Source organism: Notechis scutatus, chromosome 1, assembly GCF_049901735.1.
Source record: "Notechis scutatus isolate UNSWTSFEM ecotype Mainland chromosome 1, rNotScu1.2, whole genome shotgun sequence".
NCBI classification, from domain to species: Eukaryota; Metazoa; Chordata; class Lepidosauria; order Squamata; family Elapidae; genus Notechis; species Notechis scutatus.
The window spans coordinates 171,909,098-171,931,490 of NC_142009.1; the positions used below are offsets into that span (position 1 = coordinate 171,909,098).

The 22,393-nt window shown below is 38.0% G+C and overlaps 1 protein-coding gene and 2 long non-coding RNA genes across 3 annotated transcripts in view; 1 reads left to right on the plus strand and 2 right to left on the minus strand.

The window, feature by feature from the left end:
- NOP58 (NOP58 ribonucleoprotein) overlaps window positions 1–3,953 on the plus strand; it is a 32,749-nt gene extending 28,796 nt beyond the window's left edge. The window contains exons 15-16 of the mRNA XM_026681314.2: window positions 938–3,755; window positions 3,792–3,953. Coding sequence (XP_026537099.1) covers window positions 938–994 — 57 coding nt within the window. The 3' untranslated portion in view covers window positions 995–3,755; window positions 3,792–3,953. The remainder of the gene's footprint in view (window positions 1–937; window positions 3,756–3,791) is intronic.
- The window catches only part of LOC148133098 (uncharacterized), a 704,593-nt gene that overhangs the window by 101,381 nt on the left and 580,819 nt on the right, over window positions 1–22,393 (minus strand). The window lies entirely within an intron of this gene.
- LOC148133099 (uncharacterized) overlaps window positions 10,007–22,393 on the minus strand; it is a 40,646-nt gene continuing 28,259 nt past the window's right edge. The window contains exon 2 of the long non-coding RNA XR_015746563.1: window positions 10,007–11,500. This is a non-coding gene — a long non-coding RNA (uncharacterized LOC148133099). The remainder of the gene's footprint in view (window positions 11,501–22,393) is intronic.

Below are 22,393 nucleotides of genomic sequence, written 5' to 3' on the forward strand. Positions count from 1 at the left end.
AAAAAAGTAGGGTGGGAAGGCACTAGGTAGTCAGATTTGTTTTCTGGCTTCTTTGCTTAGAATCTCCCAAGATTATAGCAATAACACTTAGGCTTATATACCACTTTATAGTGCTTTACAGCCCTCTAAGAGGTTTACAAAGTCAGCATATTGGCCCCAACAATCTGGGTCCTCATTTACCCACCTCGGAAGGATGGAAGGCTTGAGCCTGGTGAGATTCGAACTGCCAAATTGCAGGCAGCCAGCAGTCAGTAGAAGTAGCCTGCAGTCCTGCACTCTAACCACTGCACCACCATGTCTCATATTTGAGCCAACAGTTGTTGCAGAATGTGATTGCAAAAAGAAAGTTTTATATCAATAGGTACAGTTGGTGTTCTATTGATAGCCTTCTCTCTATTTTTAAAAATGATTTTAAATGTTATTTAATGATTATTTCTAAGCAAGATTTATAGAAAAGAACACACAAAAATTTTAATTAGTAGAAAATTGCCATTGCAAAAACAGTTAAGTCTCTTCACTCACCATTACTAAAGAAATCCTGGTTAGTTTCCTTTCCACCACTAATATGCTTAAAGGAGGTTTCCAAATCTAATCTGAGGTTATGTTCTGTCCATTTAAAATCCCAAAGTACCTAGTCTTAAATCTGATAGGCTCTGTATAAATTGTAAAAGTGGAACTTGGAGATTAAAAGCTTTTATACTCTACTGTGCAGTTCCATTGACTCATTTCATTAATGTTACATCAGTGCTAATCATGAGTTCCTACAGTTAAGTAAGCTTCTCTGTCTAAAGGTATTACCTTATAGAATCAAAATCATGAAGTGCTATGCATCTCTTTCTTACAGAAAATACTTTTTAAAAATATTATCCATATATCGTATAGATATTATATTTTTCATTTATCATAGTGAAATGATATAACAATGTTTACATTTCAGAATACAGAAAAAAAGAAAAAGAAAAAGAAGAAAATTAAAGAAGAGCCAGAAGATTAAGAACAGGAAGTTTTCTTGGATGGTTTGGCTCACGTTTGGACTTTGGGGACATTAATTTTTGAACTAGATTTTTGTCTAATCGTTAAGATAAAGAAACTGTATATTTTCCTTCAATATTTTGTTTTTAAAACTGATCTTAGTTTTAACATTGCCCTGTTAATTGGCTACAGTTTTGCTTCAGTAACACTATAAACTGTTGTGAAATTGCTTATCAAAAAAGTAGTATGATTGCTTGAAATGAATAACAATATGTCTCTCTTCTCAAACAAAACTCCCTACTTAGATGAATTGGATTACTATCAATTTAATTTTTATGAAGAGAATTTTCAAAGATCTTTTCTTGCAACAACATTTAGCAGACAGGATGCAGTGTGGTTCCATTATAGAATATGCTAAAATAATGCACACAGAATAATTTTATTGAATACATACAAATAATGGCCTTTTAAATTTTTAACAGAAATTGAATTATGCCCAATTGATAGAAACAGCTAGCATTTTCTTTTTCTTTTTAAAGTGCAATCAGCACTACTCAGTTAAATCCCTTTACGGGTAGTCCTTGGGTTATGATGGAAATTGGGACCAGAAGTGTAGTCATAAAGCGTGATGTTTGACTTACCAGAGCAACTTATAACCTCTTCCCCCCCCCCCCCCAACTTCCCCATTGACTTTGCTAGTGTGAAACCAGCAGGAAAGATCGCAAATGGCTATAACCTTTGCAAGTGCAAACTGATTGTCAAGCATCCAAATTGTGATTGTGTGACAAGTGCAATAGTTGAAACTTCAATGAGTGGGACTTAAGTCCCCCTTGTTCAGCACCATCACATCTTCGAATGGTAGCTGTGTCGGTGTTTGGTAAGTGAGAAACCAAGCTGATTTCACCAAATGGCATTTATGGTAGAGTACGGTTTGTGTTTTCCTAACCAGGTACCCCTTTTGAAATCTTATATCCATTACTTCACCATGTCCCAAAAGATACTGATTATAAAGAGAAGAAGATTGGTCTATATGTCTGTTTCTTCTTGAGTCAAAACAGTAAGCTGCATTTTTATCAGGGATATATTTTGAAATGACAGAAAAGCTGATATTTTGACTGGGCCTACAGAACATTGTATTAAAAAAATTATCTGGAATGGATATACTGAAAGATTCCACTTCTATGACTTAAAATTGTTCCAAGTGTGGCTGGACAGTCGGCATAAAGTACTGCATATTCAAAGAACACACTTCTGCTTGAATTACTCCAAGGAGCATTACTTTTGGCATTACTTTTGGACCATGAAGAAAACAAATGGAAATTTCAGTTAGTGGTCTTTTCAGCCTTCACCTCACTTCCTTTCCTTTCTGCTAATAAAAAGATGCTGCACTATCTTAAAAACATGCATGGAAGGATTTTGCATCTTTGGCCAGGCTGTTATTGTTAGCTAAACTAGTGTCAAAAATGGTCATAAATTTGAGTGAGCTAATGATTGTTGCATTATTAAAGCAACAATGTACTGTTAAGGATGGAGCACATTTATCAAGTGCCCCAATCCTAAACCAATACTATTTTCTGTTTGAGGGTGGGAAATGATTAAGCCCACCTTTAAAAAGAGATTGACAAGACTACAGCTATCTGCTAGGAACACATGTTGCCTCCAGCTTCAGAAGCTGAATCGATAGTAAAAGAATAGATGAGTCTTTATGTCAATGCCTGTCTGTTTCCTAGGAACATATAGCTGGTTGGCTGCTATGGAAAAATGGTTGCTTACTCTTCTGAATTGATAGGGGGAAACCCCAAGCTGTTCTATTTTTCTTCATAGAACCAAATGAATCCCCTTTTTAAAAGCAACAAGTTATTCTCGGAAATTGCTTCCTTGTGGAAACTTGGCTTGGTGGATGAAGCAGATAGTATTTGGAGAGGGAAAACAAAATTCCAGATTAATTATAAACACAAGAAAGCTGTTGCAGCCAAGTGTTCATGTTCTACTCTAAAGACTATAATTGCACATTTTCTCTAAAAGTATGCTCAGTGCAGGAGCTGGGTTATCCAAAATAACACATTATTTCAAGCACCTAACTTTCTTCAAAGAATACATATCCCCTATATTTAAAAATGCAGTGTCAGCATGCATTGCACATTAAAACCATAAGTGAAGCAGTTGTTGCTCCAGGGCACAGATATTTCTACATAATTATCTCTGAGCACATATACTCAGGTGGGAAAACTATTGGGAACTACAGGAGATAAATGTTATTCTTTCTTGTGAAAAATTAGGCGGGGGGGGAACAGGAATCCTTGAAATATTTTCAGGCATGGTTGGATGTGTTCAGTAATCATGGTTATAAACAATCAGCTATGCATGGTCTAGGTACCTGCTTTTTTGTTGGCTTTTAATGACTGGTAAAATGTATTGATAGAATGCCACATAGATTTTAAAATTTATTGGAGTAATTTATAACATTCTTTAAATCCTAATTGGTCCTGTGTGAGGCAGTATAAACCAAGTGTTGTTGCCATTTTTTTTCTATCAGAATCATTTTCTCCATCCAATGATATCGAGGTCCTGAATTATATTCTGGAGCAGAGCTTTTGCAGCAAGCTTACCTAGACTAGCTCTTCAAGCTTCCGCAAGCTCCTGCCTCATATTGCTTGCAGAAAATATTTCCCCATGGATTAGAATGGGGTAGACAATTTTCCCATAAGGGAAAATTTTTCTCCCAGAAAGAGGAAATGCGTCAGAAAAATAGAGATGTATAACAGGTAAATGCTAATTAGCTGGTGCTAATTTAGCACCAGCTAAAAAAGGAGTGTGAGTTCTAGTTCTGGCATAGGCATGGGAGCCAGTTGGCTGACTTTGGGCCAGCCATTCTCAGCATTAGACAGGGACAAATCTATTGTGAAAAACATTGCTAAGAAAATGTGCAGATGCCTGGAGTTTAATTTTTATAAATTAAAACAAAATACACCTTGGCTCTTGCCAGTGGATTAGTGTGACTGCTTTGTTTGCTTTCTAACTACAAATAGCAATTTTAGGGCTTCTCCCATCTTATTTATTTGTATCCTGCCTTTATTATTTGTACAAATAAGGCAAGGCAGTGAACATATCCAACCCACTACCTCCTATTTTTGTCACAACAACCCTGCGAGGTGAGTTGGGCAGAGAGAAAGGGAGTGGCCCAAGATCAGCTTACAATTTATCTTTAAAACAGATCCCAAAATAATAGGTGTTTATGCAGATTGCAACACAAAAAAGGAGAAGGATAAGTACAAGTTGGGAATGGTATCTGGTACTGTAGTATGTCTTCACTTAAACAATGGGGTCATTTTAGCACTCAAATATCTTAAGCCTTGATTCCTGAGCTGGCTTGTTCAGTGTGTTTATATAAGCAACTTTTGCTGGTTGGGTCATTAAGGAACCCACAGAATGAAACTAAAGTGGCACTCGTTAAAAACCTGGGTCACAAATATCTTAATTATGTTAATATGTTGTAAATGATAGACACAAAATGGAAAAATCTCAGACTTTAAGATCTAGTTGGTTTCAGTATTGAAAACATACAGAAACATTGAACTTGTTCACTTTAAAACCAAGAGAATGTAATAACACAGTTTTGACTGGATTGGGCCTGACAAATTAGACAACTGGAAAATTATGGCAAAGTGTTTAAAACATCCACAGAATCTACATTGCACAGTACTTTTTAATTATCAAAGAATATACATATAGCTCTTCATAATAAATCTCCTTTTGGTAGAATTAGATTGTGGCTAAGATTTCCAAATTGATATAAAGTGAAACCTCAAAGTAAATGGTCTAGAGCATCTCACCACTGTATTAAGGAAAAAAAGGAAGGGAATTGGTTACCTTTTGTTTAGTAAACAACACATTGTATGAAGCAATAGGGGTGATATAATTGTGTGTATTTTGCTGTCTGGTATAGCCTTTATCAAAATATGAGATGGAAGGATACAGGTTTTTCTCATTTAGTGACAGCCTCATTTAGGAACCATTTTCAGTTACAGTGGTAATGAAAAAGTAACTTTGTAATCCAGTCTATAAAATAAAGGAAAGCTGAAGTAAAATCATAAGTACAATTGCAGTTTCACTTCGCAACCAGTACACTTAACCAAACTATCCCAATTGTGGTTGCTATATGACGACTATCTGTTATTTTATTTGTGCTTCACTGACTTGACAAAGCCAGTGCAGCAGACACAAAAGCATCTTAAATTCATCCTAATCATTCTCAGAAGTTCACTCTTTCCTGAACTGGGAAACTATATTGCCTCTTAAAACCCACTCAAAATCAGGCCAGGCTCAGTTAATACATGGATGAAGGCCCCTAGTGAATTCCAAAGCTGTAGGCTTGACTAGGAGATCACAAAAATCATGTGGAAGAGTAACAAAACACTTTTGTACTATTCCCAACAAAATACTACATGGACACGTCTACAGAGTCATTAAGAGTTGAACTTACTTGAGCAATATCTCAAGTGTTTTAGTCACTCCCATAAAAATCTTAACCTCTGCTTTCACTCACCTCTGCTCAACTCAACTGTAACTTGTCTGGTTTGGTGTCACAATGTTGCTTCATTTGGAAGCTATAGTGACCAGTGGTGCTAGGTTTATGGCCAGAAGTACCCTAAAAATGTGAACATGCTTGGTCAATTAGTTGAAATATAACTTTAACTCCATAGGCACGCCTGACAGTTAAAATATTATGAATGGATGGATGCATGGATGGATGGATGGACAAATGATTTGATTATAGATCACAGCTCACCAAGCATTTCAAAATAAAAATACAGTACAGTAAAAAGGAAATGATGCAGTAAAATGAGAGCAATATAAGACTCTAATATCATGCCCAATACACCATGATCAACCCTCAATTTGACATTAGCAAAGCACACGTTCTGCAGTCTATTAATGCAGACTTTGTGAATTAGCATTTTAGGGTCTTTTAGGAGTTTATCTAGTTTTCTGGATGATGAGGGGTGTTAGAACTTAACTCTGAGTATATTAATGCAGCAAAAGTTACTATGGAGTAAGACTGAAAATATTCCATATGAAACAAAAAAAATGAATTATATTAAAAACTTCAATCCTTTCTGAAACCCAGAGTCCAACAAGAAAATATGTTAACAACTATATGGAGAAAAAAAAAAATCTGCCCTCTCCTGAAAACCGGTAAAACATAAGAGATGGTACTATGTGGATTTCTAGGGAAAGAGATGGCCTTTCCCTCAATATCCCAATATCCCAATATCTATAAGTAGACTGGACAAGTTGGTTCTATCTGAAGGAGATGGGCATGAAGATACCTGGACACCAAGCTATAAAGAAACCAGCATTTTGAATTGTACTCAGAAGCTCTTAGATACCAATGCAATACCTGCAAAATTGTTATGATAGTTGTCACCTACAGTAGGTGGTGGCTGCTTCATTTAACACTATCTGTTGCTTCCTGATAGTTTTCAAAGGTAGCCCCATCATGGCGTGTTTCACCACTACATGAGGTATTGCCTGAGTTAGAAGTATGGTTCAATGGAAATTATAATCAGGTCAGAAGGCATTGAAGTGAAAAAGTTATAGGAAGTTGAAGCTGCCTAATTGAGAATAATAATTCATCCAACAGGTTTCCAGAGACAAATACTAACACACTGATGAGCTAATGCATGTAAAATAATACAGTCTTTCTACCTATTGAAAGTCCAGATGCTAGACTGGGACTTGTTGCATTAGAGCTCAGATCTGTTTGTGTCAGATTTGACTGTGTAGTTCTTTTGTCCCCAAATAGATACTTCAGTGACAGATCATTCTACAAAGCTCATATGTTTTCCCTTGCTGTTAGTTTCAATTTTCATACTGATTTTTGTGACATAAAAAAATCATTTTGCACGTACTAATTCAGTTGTTTGCACGCTATGGAGCATCTGTGCTGTCTTAGACTGAGTTCTTAGATGCTGGGTAAGGTCTAGGAAAGAGGAGTAGATCAGCCAATGTTATAAAGAGAGTGGAAAGTCAGGATTTATTTATCTAATGACCAGCATATACCATCCACCCTGCTTCTTGAATAACCTTTTCTGAATTGGTTCAAGTTTGATAAGGAAGCCAAACTGATGAGATTAGTTAATCAAAAGAAGGATGTTTAAAGGCAAAAGAGGTATTGTGAAGGTCCAGTTTATCTAGGCATTATGTAGCTATAAGCTTTGTGCCTGCAGCATCAGGTGGCATTAACAGATGCTTGGTGGTGTTGCACTATATGTATCTAGCACTGTTATGGCCCTGAAATAATTCATCCCTTCATTCCAAATAGTTTTAAAAATTGATACACTGAGGATAATAAAGGGAAATATTTTATCATCTTAATGTCATGTTTGAGATTCCTTGGCAATAATAGTACATTGTTTTTAAAGTGGGGATTTACTGTTAGCATTATTTATTTCATTATATTTATTATGGCTGCCAACTTCAGCAGAGTTTGGCTGCTTTGCAAAATCCAATACATAGCTAAAACAATTAAAAACCTAACAAGAAGCATCCTGGACTAAAAATAGCTACATTAATAGAAATGTCGCTGTCTCTGTCTCTCTCTCTCTCTCTCTCACACACACACACACACACACACACACAGATCTGGGAACAAAGGCAGGTTTAAGGGCTTTTCAAAATTCCAGAAGGGTGGATGCCAAACATAGCTCTGTGGGAACAGTGTTCCAGAGGGTAGGCCATGACAAAAAGGCACACTTTCTTGGCCCCGTGAGATGGCATTATTTAATACTGAACTAGGAGCACACCTACTCTGCTTGAACATATCAAGCAGGCATAAATAATTGGAGATAAACAGTGCCTCTAGTAATCATGCCCTAAGCCATGATGAGCATTAAAGGTGATGATCAGAGGACTTCTGGTTTGAGCTTTTTCGGCGACAGACCGAAACCTCGTCTCTGCGAGGCTTCGATCTGTGCTCGCTGCTGGAGCACCAAGCCAGCTGGTTTCGGGGCTAAACGACCCCGTAGAGGTGGTGAAGAAGTGGGAGACTGCCTGCAGGGTCGAGAAGAGCCACATCTCTCCTCCCCAGCTGGCCAATACTCCCTTTCCTGAAGGCAGTTGTAGCGGTGGTCAGAAATGGCCACCACAAAGAAGAACTTGACCGGAAAAGAATGTGCAGGAAGAAGATAAGAATAGAAAGTTTTGGTTGACCGGGTCAAACAGCAAAAGCAACAAATAAGGTACCCTGGAATTGAAACTATTAAAAAAAAAAACAATAACATTGTTCCCTAAGAAGATTTTTAAGCTGCGAAGGAGAGAGAAAAGGGAAAAGATTTGGTTTTTTTCCCCCTCCTTTTCCTATACTGGCAGCTAAGAGACTTAAGCAAGAAATTGGAAAAAAATCCACTTTGACATTAATAGGCATTTAATGCTGAAAATAAAAAGTCAAAGGGATAATAAAGATTTCTGGATAATCAAAAGCTTTTGAAAACAGGAAAGGAGAGAAAAAGAATAAAAGGGCAGGATCTGGAAGGGAGGAGACTGCCTGGAATTAAAAAGAACTTACAGTAAAATCTCAACAAGACTTCCAAAAGATACATTCTAACTGAAATATTGCAACAAAAACCCCAGGAAGAGAAAGTTGAAAAAGAAATAATGGGACTATTTGGATTACTTGATGATTTCTGGATTTTTGGTTTTTGTATTTGAATGACTAAAATCAATTGGGTGGTTGTTTAAAACTGTTTCAAATGGCTCCACTTTTAGAAGAACTGAAAATGGAACTTAAAAAGTACAAAGAAGACGCACAAGAAGGGAGAGGCTCTTTTGGCTTCGTATTTCAGTTTTTGGAAATGGCGATTTGGAACTATGAGAAACAACAAGAAATGCCTGCAGAACAAGAAGATTGCGACAAAGAAGAAGCCATCTTTAATGAACAAGTAATCTTAGCTGGGGGGAAAAAGGAAAGGGGAGAAAGGGAATGGAAAGTTTAAGATTGGGAAAAACAATTCCAAAAAAAAAAATAGAGTGAAAAATAAACATAAAATCAGAAAGCAACAGAAGAAGGAAATGCAGAAGAGAAAATTAGAAGTAGAGAGACGAGGTAAAACAAGGGGGGGGGGGAGAAGATGAGAGGGAAGAAAGAAAGGAAAAGAAGTTATAAAGGACAGAAACAAAATATAGAGAAACAGGGCCTATTTAGAGATAATGGGTGAAAATTTAATGGAAAAAGGGATTCTGCAAAGGTACATAAGATAGTATGGTTATATTAGAAACAGAAATAATTTTAGAAAATATGAAACAATGTATGATTAAAATGTTTGATAAAATAGCTATCATAATTCAGTGGAATGCTTGTCAATAAATAAATGTAACAAAATGAATATTTAATTATTTACAAAACATATGTGAAGAAATAAGGGAAAATTAATTTTTTAAGGAAGTATGATATTGAAAAGAAGTGTTAAAGATGTTAAGATTTTAATGATTATTAATGATAGAACTGAATTGAAATGGAATGAGGGTTTATAATTACATATATTGATAATCCTTTCTTTTTTTTTTAAAGAGTATAGCTGTGTATTATAAGAATGTACCAAGCAGAATTCGATTGGAAGTTACGTATTATGTATTATATTGAAGGTCATAACCTTAAGGTATATACTGAAGTTTAAATAAGAGTTGAATGGATGTAATTAAAAGATATAAAGGTGTCATACTCCAATTAGTAACTACAGGAGAAAATTTGTTTTATGAGAAAAGGTAATATGAAATTGAAACAGAACAGACAAAAGTATAAATATAATGATTTGAACTGAGATGAGATAATCAAAATAAATTGAGAAAATTAAGAGGGGAAAAAACTATATAGAAAATGTAGAATAGTATAAGATATGGAATAGAACACAAAAAGGAGCATGAAATTGAGTTTTGTGTCTGTATAAAGAAGTTCAACCCGGGACCATGCTATTTTCAAAAAGATGTTTTATTTGTATTTTGTATGTGTGAAAACCCAAATAAAACTTTATTAAAAAAAAAAAAGAACCTTGAATTGTCCTTGCAAGCCAGCTAGTTTTAGAACCAATGCATCTTTTTATAATTTGTCAAGTTTTTTTATTTTATTCTACATATACACATCAATGCATAAACAGTGTGGAACTTGGGTATCATACATTTTGGTGCAAATAAAAATAACATTAATGTTATTAACATTAATCTGTTAACATTAACAGATATGAACATAATTCATACCTGTTATATTCATCAAACATATAATTCTAATGTTAATACACACCTTTTATTAAATTATGGTCTTTCATTATTTGATTATTCAGTATTCGAGTATATTATTCTAATGCCAATCACAGTATTGTTTAAACTTACATGGAAAGTTTAATTTCTAATCTTCCCTCTAATTATTGCTTTTATGTCATTATATAAAAATGTGTGTTTTAATAATCCCCCCTCTCTTATTTCTATCTCCATTCTAATTTTTAATCATGTCACCATTATACTTAAAAGACATTTTCCTTTTCACCCTCACCTCTTTTTCATTTAATACAAAAACAATAGTAATATTAATCATATTCATTACATTCATCAGGCTAGTGTAATTCTAACATTTATACCTATATTTACATTAAGTTATGCTATTCCATTATTTTGTTATTTCAATGTTCCAATATGTTGTTCCAGTACCTATCACAATATTATTAAAACATTACATAATAGCAACACTATTCCATCTCTAATTTTCCCACCTTATTATTGATTTTATTTTGTTATATAAAAGTATATATACTAATATTTCCCCATTTCTTATTTCTATATCCATTCTAACTTTTAATCATGCCACCCTTATGTTAAAAAGCCTTCCCTGCTAACCATCATCTCTTGTTCTCATTAATATTTTAATTTTTATTCATTTTTAAACTTGTTCCTCTCTTAAATCTTTGTTTCTGTCTTTATACACATCTTGACTATTCAATCTAATTATTTCTCCCATCTCTACCCTCTTCTACTGTCTAGATTTCAAAGTATCTACCCATGCCCCTGTCTCCCTTTGAAAAATGTCTTCCTGCAACTCCAGGTCTCTTTTTAAATCTCTTAAAATATTTTCCTCCTGTTTTATTTCGTCGGTCATTGTTGTTTCTGTTAGATATTACTGTCAGGCATCCAGAAATTGTCCGTTGCAAATCAGTAACTCCAAGACAGGCATAATCTAAGTGCTTTATTTGGAACAAGTACTGGTAACGTCTGTGGAATTTTGGAACTGAGGTGCTTGCCAGACCTCCCACAAAATTCTACCTACACACACCCACTTTTCTACACCTCATTAATCACTTGAACCAATTATTTTGCAGCTGCAATTACTTGCTATGCCACACTCTGTTACCTTGAACATTCAAACTCATATATTTTTTCTACTAAGAACTATTCAATTGCATCACCCCCTCCCACATTTTCAACTCTGTGGCAGCGATGAATTCCAGAGCTGACAGGTGTGCCCACTTGAAAATTCCTTCTCCTATAAGAAAAACAAACACAACCAGGGGTTAATGCGTTGTCCTTAACCCCCTCTCTCCCCTCCACAAGAACCCTTCAGTTTGTGGGTGAAGTCCTCATGGAATTGGTTAACCAATGTATCAGCATGTACATCCCAACTTTTTACCCAACTAGCATCTGATACAGGGTAACCCTTCTATAAGACCAAATATTGCAATTGTCCTCAGTGTAATCTAGAGTCAAGGATTTTCTTAATTTCTTAATGTGTCTCACCCTGTACAGTTAACGATTCAGGGGGAACGATTGGTATTGGTCTTATCATTGATGTAGCAGCTGGTTTTAACAAACTACTATGGAAAACTGGATGAATTTTCCCTAATAATCGAGGAAGACGTAATTGGACTGTGACCGGATTGATTATTTTGGAAATCGGAAATGGACCTAACAATTTTGGTCCCAACTTCTTACTAGGAAGTTTCAATCTAAGATACTTGGTTGACAAACACACTTTGTCTCCCACTTTAAATTGTGGTTGAAGGGATCTATGTTTGTCCACCTGCTTTTTGTAATCTTTTGCAGCTTCAGTTAAAGATTTTTTTGTATCTTCCCAACCTTTTTTAATGAGTTCATCCATTCTGTTAGAGACATGGATGTGGGAAGTTCTATAGGCAATTCTGGCATAGGGACAAAGTCCATTCCAATGTTGATTTGGAATGGAGTCAGCCCCGTGCTGCTATGTACTGAATTATTATAAGCAACCTCTGCAAATGGTAAGAATTCAGCCCAGTTTTCCTCTTGATTATTTACATAGCATTTAATGTATTGTTCAATTTTCTCTTTCCGCTGCTCCGTTGCAGGCCAGATGGAATGCTGAGGATAACCCTTGGAAGGACGCAATAGACTTCAAGAATTCCCTCCAGAACTTAGTGGTAAATTGTACCCCTCTGTCTAATATTATTCTATGAGGTACTCCATGTAGTCTATAGATATGCTTCACAAACAGTTTTGCAAGCTATTTGCAGAGGGAAGTTCTTTACAGGCTGTAAAGTGGGTCTGCTTAGAGAATAAGTCAATGGCAGTCCAAATGATTGTATTCCCTCCACTTTCAGGTAATTCTATGATAAAGTCCATTGCAATTTCTTCTCATGGCTGTGTTAGAGGAGGCCAGGGGTTTTTCCAGTTCTGTGTTTCATTGTGGCACAAACTGAGCAACTTTTTACATAGTCCTTGACATTGGTTGTTGTTTTTTAGGCCACCAGAACTGTCTCCTGAGTAAATGTAGGGTTTTTAAGAACCCAAAGTGGCCTTCCAACCACAAGTCGTGGCAACACTTAAGTAGCAGTAGTCTTAGGGTTGCGGGTACATAAAGCTTAATCCCTTTCCAAGCCAGTCCCTCATTCATTGTTAATTCAGTTTGATGGTCCAGGAGCCAGGGATCGGTCAATAGGGCTGCTTTCAATTCTGTGGTCAGCTTGTCCTCCAAGTGCTTGGGTTTGCGGTTGGCTTGGCCTCGAGTGGTTACTTGGTCTGCCGATTGAGCTCCTGAAATTAAGGCTTGTACTATTTCCTCTCGGTGACTGTCAAACTGGGGTTTTCTGGACAGGGCATCCGCCAATATGATTTTTCCTTCAGGGATATATTTCATGTTGAAGTTGAATCGCTTGAAGTACTGAGCCCAGCAGACTTGTTTAGGAGATAGTCTCTGAGGGGTCTTTAGGGTCTTGAGGTTTTTGTGATCAGTCCATACCTCAAACAGCTCCTTCACCCCTTCTAGGAAATGTCTCCAAGTCAACAAAGCCCATTGTACGGCAAATGCTTCTTTCTCCCAGACCGCCCATCTCCGCTCTGTGTCCGTTAGCTTTTTGGACACATAAGTGCAAGGCATCAGTTGGTTCTGAGAGTCTTTTTGTAGCAGAACAGCCGCTACTGCCACGTCGCTCACATCAGCTTGGACTATAAAAGGTTTGCTCGGGTCTGGGTGCTGGAGAATGGGCTCAGCAGCAAAGAGGCGTTTTAAGGTTTCAAAAGCTTTCTAACAGTTCATGGTCCAAGCCAGGGGTTGACTGGGCTTCAGTTTGGTGCGTGACAGGTCTGTTTTTAATAATTCCATCAATGGGAGGGCAACCTTGGCAAAAGAAAGGATGAATTGTCTATAGAAATTGGCAAAACCCAAAAAACTTTGAAGTTGTTCTTGGGTTTTGGGGGGTTGCCAGTCCAGCATGGATTTCACCTTCCCAGGGTCCATCTCAATTCCCCAGTTGGATATCCAGTAGCCTAAATAATCCAACCACTCCTTGTGGAATTCACATTTTGAAAGCTTTACATATAATTTGGCGGGTAGAAGTTTTTCCAGGACTTGTCTCACCAATTAGACATGTTCTTTGATGGTTTCACTGAATATAAGGATGTCATGCAGGTATACAAGTACTCCCCAGTATAGGTGTGGATGTAAAACCTCGTTAATAAATTGCATAAATACTGAAGTCCGAAAGACATGACTCAGAATTGGAAACTACCCAAAGGGCAGTTAAAGGCTGTTTTCCACTCGTCTCCCTCTTTGATGCGGACCTGGTAGTAAGCTTCTCTCAGATCTAGCTTGGTGAATACCTTGCCTTTTGACAGGTGGTTTAATAAGTCCTTCAAGAGGGGGAGAGGGTACATGTTTTTGATGCACACAGCGTTTACACCCCTGAAGTCCACACATAATCTCAGCCCACCATCTTTCTTTTCCTTGAACAGCACGGGGGCAGCAAACCTCGATTTGGCAGGTTCAATAAAACCTCGGTCCAAACTGTTGTAAATGTATTTCCTTAATTCAGTCATTTCAGCAGGTGTCATGGAATACATCTTTGGTTTTGGTAGTTTTGCCCCCCGGTTCAAATTCTATGGTGCAATCAAGTGGCTAAATGTGGAGGTAAAATTGCACTCCTCTTCACTGAATGCTTCAGCCAAGTCTTTGTATTTGTTATGATATGTACAGAATAACCCTTGAGTAACAAGGATATGCACATGGAAATGTTTATGAGAATAATTATGAATAATTATTCAGCCACACACAGATACACTAAATTGAGTTAAAGTTTACTTTAAGAAATAGCACAGTCCAATAAACTGTCCAGGTCATATACGTTTAACAGTCCAAAGAATATCCAACTATAAAGTCTTCTTACCGGTTGCCTTTGTCATTTACAGTAAACAAAGATATCAAAGTATAAGTACAGCATAAATACAACAGAGAACCTTAGATGGCAACAGAATGTCAGAGAGACAGAATGTCAGAGAGAGCAAGCTATGATCTCTAGCTCCCTCTTATGGTAATTTGCAATATAATCAACCAATTGAAATATAGTATAAATCAATACAGTGATTTTGTCTTAAAGCTACAAAAATACATTGTTGGTTTATATATTGCCAACCCAACTAAGTGATGGACAGATTCTTAACATTCTCCCCTTTGGGTAGGTCAATATATAATACATTACATCTTTAAACCATAATTCTCACAACACTCTTTATGCTTAATTGCACCTTGAGCTTTTGTGAAATGATCTTCAATATTATGTTCAATCATGCAGTATTCTAACTGAATTAATTTTGAACACACTGTCTAATGCTCAAATATCTCAAATCAGTATGTTTAGACCTTGCTTTAACAGCTAAATTAGTAGCCATACTAATTGCAGATTGTCTTCATAAACAATAAATGGATCACGTACAGTAATTCCAATATTCTTCAACAATTGCTTATAATATATCAATTCTGTACACATTAATGATAAATATGAGAATTCCGCTTCCATAGTGGATAAACTAATATGTTGTTACCTATAGACTTCCATCCTATTAAAGCATTACCCAACATTACCGCTATACCTGATGTTGACTTACGAGTCATTATATCAGTAGCAAAACTTGCATCAGCATATGCAGTTAACACTAATTCATTACTTGGTTCTAAATATAATGAATAATGGATTGTGTGTTTTAAAAAACCAATTATTCGCTTAGCTGCTTGCCGATGCCTTTCATTTGGTTCAGCGTTATACCTAGCCAGTTGGTTTACACTGTAAGATATATCTGATCTAGACCAATTACCCAGATATGATAGACTACCGATTAAAGATTGATATATTTCCTTATCAAACATAGGACTTTTGATATCACTATGTGTAAATTCCTTACTCATTGGTGTCTTAACAGTTTTAGTTATAACTGCTATGTCATCCGTAAATAACAGTAACAGAGAAATTAAACCATCTTTTTCTCTTCTGAATAAACAAGGATCAGCTATACCAGCTTCAAAACCTATTGAAACTAATTCCTTTACAATACATTTATTCCATTCATAACTGGATTGCTTTAGACCATAAAGACTTTTCTTTACTTTCCAATAATCAGTTTTTCCATCATCCTTTAAACCTAATGGCTTTTTCATATAGATGGTATATTGTAAAGGTACATGTAGATATGCAGTTTCAAAATCTACATGGTTTATTTTACATTTATTCTTAGCTGCCCAAACTAATGCTGCTGTCAATGTATTTGCTCTCACACTAAGTGCAAACACTTCATCATAGTCCTTATCTGACTGAGCAAATCCTTGAGCAACTTATCTTGCTTTATGGGTAATAGTCCCATCCATACCAGTCTTTATCTTATACACCCATTTGCAATCTATTGCATGCTCACCTGGTGGTAACTTTACATCCTCATACACCTCTAAATCCTTTAACAATTTTAACTCCCTATTCATAGCTTCCTGCCAAGCTACCTGATCCTTTATAGGATACGGTTTTATTTCATTGAAGTTAGAAGGTTCTGTATTAACCTGACATACAATGCCTGCTTGAAATCTGTCAGGTGGACGTCTCTCCCTAGTTGACCTCCTAGGCAACTCAGTACATGTTGTTGGCATGTCCTCTTCCTTTACCTCCCCTATCAAATCCTCGTCTTCTACAGTCATAGAGGGTTCTTCTATTGATGATTCCTCCATTGAGGATTCCTCCACTATCTTATCATCAATATTATTATCATCAGGATTATCGGTAAACAATGGAGTCTCAACAACAACACTATCCTGTACCTTATTATATTCCTGTTCAAGCTTTCTCCAGCCAACATGCTCCAGAAATTTAGCACTTCCACTGCAATATACATTAGTAGTACCTGGCTCCCAAAATCTAAATGTTCTATGATTAGCTTCATAACCTACAAAATCTAATTGTCTCGCTCTATGTTGTCCCTTTCGCCTTACTTGCGTGGGAATATGAACCCATGCTGGGGTTCCAAATGTATGTAAATAACTGAGATCTGCCTTTTTTCCATTCCAATGAGTAAATGGTAATTCACCAGTCGCTGAATCCACTATGTTATTCAAAACATGGTTAGCACACATTATTGCTTCACCCCAAAGTTCCTCTGATAAACCAGAATCCGAAATCATAGTCCTAGCCATAGCCTGTAATGTTTGTCCTCTACGTTCAATATGAGTTATGTTGTGGTCTATAAGGAGCAGAATGCTTATGTTCAATGCCAGCTTTCTGTAACATGGCTTCAAATTTTCTATTGATAAATTCAGTACCATTATCTGTTACTAATCTAATAACATTCTGTTTCTTTTTCCTTTTAGCAAATTTTAGCCAGTTTACAAAATGCTGGTATGTTTCTTTCTTCGTTTTCATTAAATAACATAATCCATATCTGGAAATATGATCATTATAATTAATATATAACAGGCTCCACCTAAACTAGGTTTCTTAGGTCCAATAATATCAGCAAAAACAACCATTGTACAGTATTGCCCATTGTACAGTATCTGGCTGTATGACCTTTAGCCCCACAAGAAAAACATTTCCTAACAATATAGGCAGTTGAAGACAGTTTTTCTTCCTGTGGTTGTCTTTCTCTCAGTTGATTTCTATCTTGCCTTCTTCTTGACTCTTCTAACAGTCTTCCAATTATGCCAGTCAATGTAAGTTCATCTCTGTTTAAAACTTCCAGTGAAGACACATAATCATCATAAGTTTCATCCAAAGAAGAAAGAATGATGTAAACTTGATGCAACTCCGAGAAAATCAGCTCCTTTTCTTGTAGCTCTTGTAAAGTCTTTTTTATAAACTCCAAATGAGCTAACATATCGCCATCTTTTATAAGACAGGCTCTAAACAGTTTACGTGTAAGGTGTATGTGTGCACCCACACTATCTCAAACATAAATCTTCTTCAAAATGTCCCAACACCTAGCATCAGATTCTTCACCACGAATATAGACTAACTGCTGATCACTCAGTGTCAGTCCAATTATACTAAGAGCCGTTTCATTATCCCAGTTAAAGTCAGCTATTTTCTTTTTATCTTCATCATTCAATGGGTTCCAAGCTGTTACATCCGGTGGACTATTAACTACAGTCCATAATCCATCTTTACGCAGAAGTAGGCTGCACTTCATAGACCAGGAAACATAGTTTGTTCCATCCAACTGGGTTATCTGGGATATACTGGTTGACTGTTCTTGTGTCATTGGTAGTTTAGCAATAAACTGCAATCAGCTGTCTGAATATGAAACTGTATATTCACACTGATTCTCAATATCTCTCTGGGCCCATAACCAATGTTATGATATGTACAGAATAACCCTTGAGTAACAAAGATATGCACATGGAAACATTTATGAGAGTAGTTATGAATAATTATTCGGCCACACACAGATACACTAAATTGAGTTAAAGTTTACTTTAAGAAATAGCACAGTCCAATAAATGGTCCAGGTCATATACATTTAACAGTCCAAAGAATATCCAATTACAAAGTCTTCTTACCAGTTGCCTTTGTCATTTACAGTAAACAAAAATATCAAAATATAAGTACAGCATAAATACAACAGAGAACTTTAGATAGCAACAGAATGTCAGAGAGACAGAATGTCAGAGAGAGCAAGCTATGATCTCTAGCTTCCTCTTATGGTAATTTGCAATATAATCAACCAATTGAAATATAGTATAAATCAATACAGTTATTTTGTCTTAAAGCTACAAACATACATTGTTGGTTTATATATTGCCAACCCAACTAATTGGTGGACAATTCCTAACAGTATTGGTTGGGTGTTTGGGGGGTATCTGGGAGAAGGTTGGATGCTGTGGCTGCTGGTTCAGGTTTTGGGTTCAAGTCGGCTGGTGGTTTCTTAGTGGGGGGAAGGGGGGCAGTGGGCCCAACCCAATGATGATTTTCCTGAATCCATCCTCCCATTTGATGGTGGGGCCCCATTTGTCTAGCCAAACAAGTTCCAATATGATTGATTCTGACATTCTGGGGCCCACTATAAAGCGTATGAGTTCGCGGTGAGGACCCATTTCCATCTTGATCAACTCTGTCATTTGGGTAGCTGGGGTCTCCCCAATTAATGTCCCATCCACTTGCTCAAATCGGATTGGGCGTCTTAGAGGGTTAGTCTTTATGCCCAATTGCTCAATGATAGGAAGCCCGATAAGGCATCTAGAGCACCCAGTATCAATGACAGCTTCTAATTCCCCGGCCTCCCCTGTGTTAGGCACACTAACTTGACTTTGACAGTAAAAGGTATGATGGAAGCACTCACCATTGGGTCGTCTTCGTCGGTCAGGTTTTCGGGGAGGTGGTGTCAGTCTGGAAGTCCGCTGCTACCTTCTGCATAGAGGGAACTTTCCAGGCTGTGTCTAGCAAACCGGCTAATGTCCGGAGGTCTTCCTTGACTTTTCCGACCTCTGACAGCCATACTAGACTTCGATTGTGGTGCTTGTGGTACAGGTGTGGGAGCCAGACAGTCAGCTGCTCTATGGCCATCCTGGCCACAGCGGTAACATTTTATCATCCTGTTGGTTCGGATATAAGTAGCTTCAGCGGGTTTGGTCAGCGGTCACCTGACCACAGTTTTCTTCAGGAAGGGGTTTTCTATGTGGGTTGATGTCACGGTCTAATTTGAGGGCGGTGGCATACCACACTTGCAGAGTCTCTGGTATTCCCCTAATGTTACAGGTCTTCTTTATTTCTGGGTCAGTGGCTTTCTTAAAGTAGTGCAAAGTCATCCTTTCAGGCCAATCCATGAGATGGCTCGCAACTCTTCTAAAGTCCCAAATAAAGTCTGATAAGGGTCGCTTGCCTTGTTTCATTTCCATTAACTTCTCTTCATTTTCTGCCACCCTGTCTGGATTTTCAAATCTGAGTCTCAATAATTTAATAAATCCATTGACATCTTGTAATTCTGGGGCTTGGTTGTTGTGTAGTTGGGCCACCCAGTCAGATGCATCCTCTTCATTCATCCCATCTGTTATGGCAGTAATCAAGTTGCACTCTGTCATGTATTGATCTCCAAATTGGTCTATGTGGGACCGGATTCGAGTGAGGAAGTAATTAAAATGCTCATGGCACCTGTCGAAAACGGCTTTGAACTGTATTTGGTCTGGTCTGGGTCGTGGTTGGGGAGGTGGTACGGGCCTGGCACCTGCAGGTTGAACTGGAATGAAAGGAGCCTGATGGGCTGCGTATCTAGACTGGGCAGGGCCCCTGAGGCCTGGCTGGGTTGTGCCTCTCTGGGAGAGGGGTCTCTGCAGGGTTGCTCCAATTGGGGTTTGCATTTGTGGTTGCCATGAGGAAGGGGGGTGTTGCCTGGTTCCCTGCCTGGTTGGAGGGGGAGTGCCTGCTGTCTGCTGTCTGGGAAGATCCCCTTCAACCCAGGGCTTTGTTGATGCTGGCATCCATTGGCACTGAATCTACCCCTGGCCTGGATAAAATCCCCATCCTGGGGGGATACTTTCTGCAGGGGGTAACCTTCTTTCCGGAAAGTGGGGAGGACTTGGGGTTTGCAGCATACCTCTGGTAGTCAGCACCTCTGGTCGCCATGGGCTTTCATGCTGGGCCTCTCCAACAGGCATCTGTGTAATCTCCTCGTCCCTCACGATACTTGGATAAGAGAAGATGGGTTGTGCCAGGCTCCCGCTTGGCCAGACAGGTTGTGGCTTTGAGACCAAACTTCTCACTTTTAAATGCTGGAATTGTTGTGGTAATTCTGCCATTGATGGGCTCCCAGAATAAATCTTGGGGTTATCATCTTGAGAGAGTTCTGACTCAATTTGGGCCTCCTCCCTCCAGTCTGTCTCTTTTGCTGTATACAGGGGGCTAGGAAAAGATTTTTCCTCAGGCTGTCTGTTTAAAGTCATTTTGCAACTCCCCCACGAGTTGGAATGTCTTGGCCTGGCTCCCAAATTCTCTCTCGCTTCTGCAATTCTAAAGGCATCCATCATGTCCTCCAAGGGGAGCTGAAGGATTCAGCTAATGCTCCGCCGCCACCCCCCCCCCCCACAAGCCCCATCCTGCTCACCTTCAGTGTTGGCTGATTCTCGAGCTTTCTCCATCGCTGGAAAGAAAGTCTCTGGGGTTATCAGCAGCCCCGTTAGTAAAGCAGTTCCGAAATAGTGTCAGGCATCCAGAAATTGTCCGTTGCAAATCAGTAACTCCGAGACAGGCATTATCTCTAAGTGCTTTATTAAGAACAAGTACTGGTAACGTCTGTGGAATTTCGGAAGTGAGGTGCTTGCCAGACCTCCCACAAAATTCCACCTACACACACCCACTTTTCTACACTCATTAATCACATGAACCAATTATTCTGCAGCTGCAATTACTTGCTACGCCACACTCTGTGATCTTGAACTTTCAAACTCATATATTTTTTCTACTAAGAACTATTCAATTACGTCACCCCCCTCCCACATTTTCAACTCTGTGGCAGTGATGAATTCCAGAGCTGACAATTACAAGTGAAGCAGGTATCAGCATTCCAGCAAACCTCCATTCCAATCAATAATTCCGAGGCAGACATATCTCAAAGGTACATTTATTTGGATAGTAAACTGGCACATCTGTGGAATCCTGAAACTGAAAGTTCCATGCTTCTTTGCAAAAGAAAAATCAAAACCACAAATCCATCCCCCCTTAGCCATCATCGCATCACATGGTCCAATTACCATATGTCCTAAAGTAAGATTTCCATTTCAATATACGCCACACTCAGTGACCTTGAACCAAACAAAAGAATTTTATTTTGTCTAACTAGATATACTTAAATGGATTCCTCCCTCCCACTTTCTCAGACCCAACCGTGGCAGCTTGGGAGCATCAAATCTCAATATGGCTTCCAAAGCTGACAGCAGGGCTGTCAGTTATCCCCAGTTAAATAATGAGTCTCTAGCCAAACTTCTAACACTTAAAGGTTTATTAGGAGTAAACATGCTGGCGCTGCCTGGGTGTAGCCGACTCTGAGACACATTGTTGAGGTAATTCCCCGTTAGGAGAATGAGTGCACACAGGGAGACATAGTGAGAGTGGTGAAGAATAACACACAAACAGCACACAGCTACACTGTATAGTAAACATGTAGGTTTTTACTTCCAGTAAAACCGTTAAGCAAAGTTCAACAAACAGTCCAAGTCATTCATGGTTAGAGCAGTCAGTTTTCAGTCCAGCGATAATCCAATAACAAAGTCCTGTATCAAAAACAGTTCAGTAACAGACTTACATCAAATCCAAGACTAACGATGATCAGCAACAGTCAATGCAGGAACAGCAACACTCTCAGCAACAACAGAACAGGACTAAACAACCCAGGTTTCTGGCTCCATCTTATGGCCGTTTGAGGAACCACAACCAATTACAATTTTAGCATTCCCTTAAAGAGGCAGTATTAAAATGTCTATCCTGGTTTATATATTTTCCAACCCAACTGTTAGGTGACTTACATTTCTAACACACATCATTCATTGTCACCCTTGAGCCTGGTTTCCCTCCACCCTCTGGGTATATCATAATTCAAATTCTGCAATGGGACACATCCATACATGACACACTTTGAGTGTTTCATGACCTCCTGGGACTCTCCAACA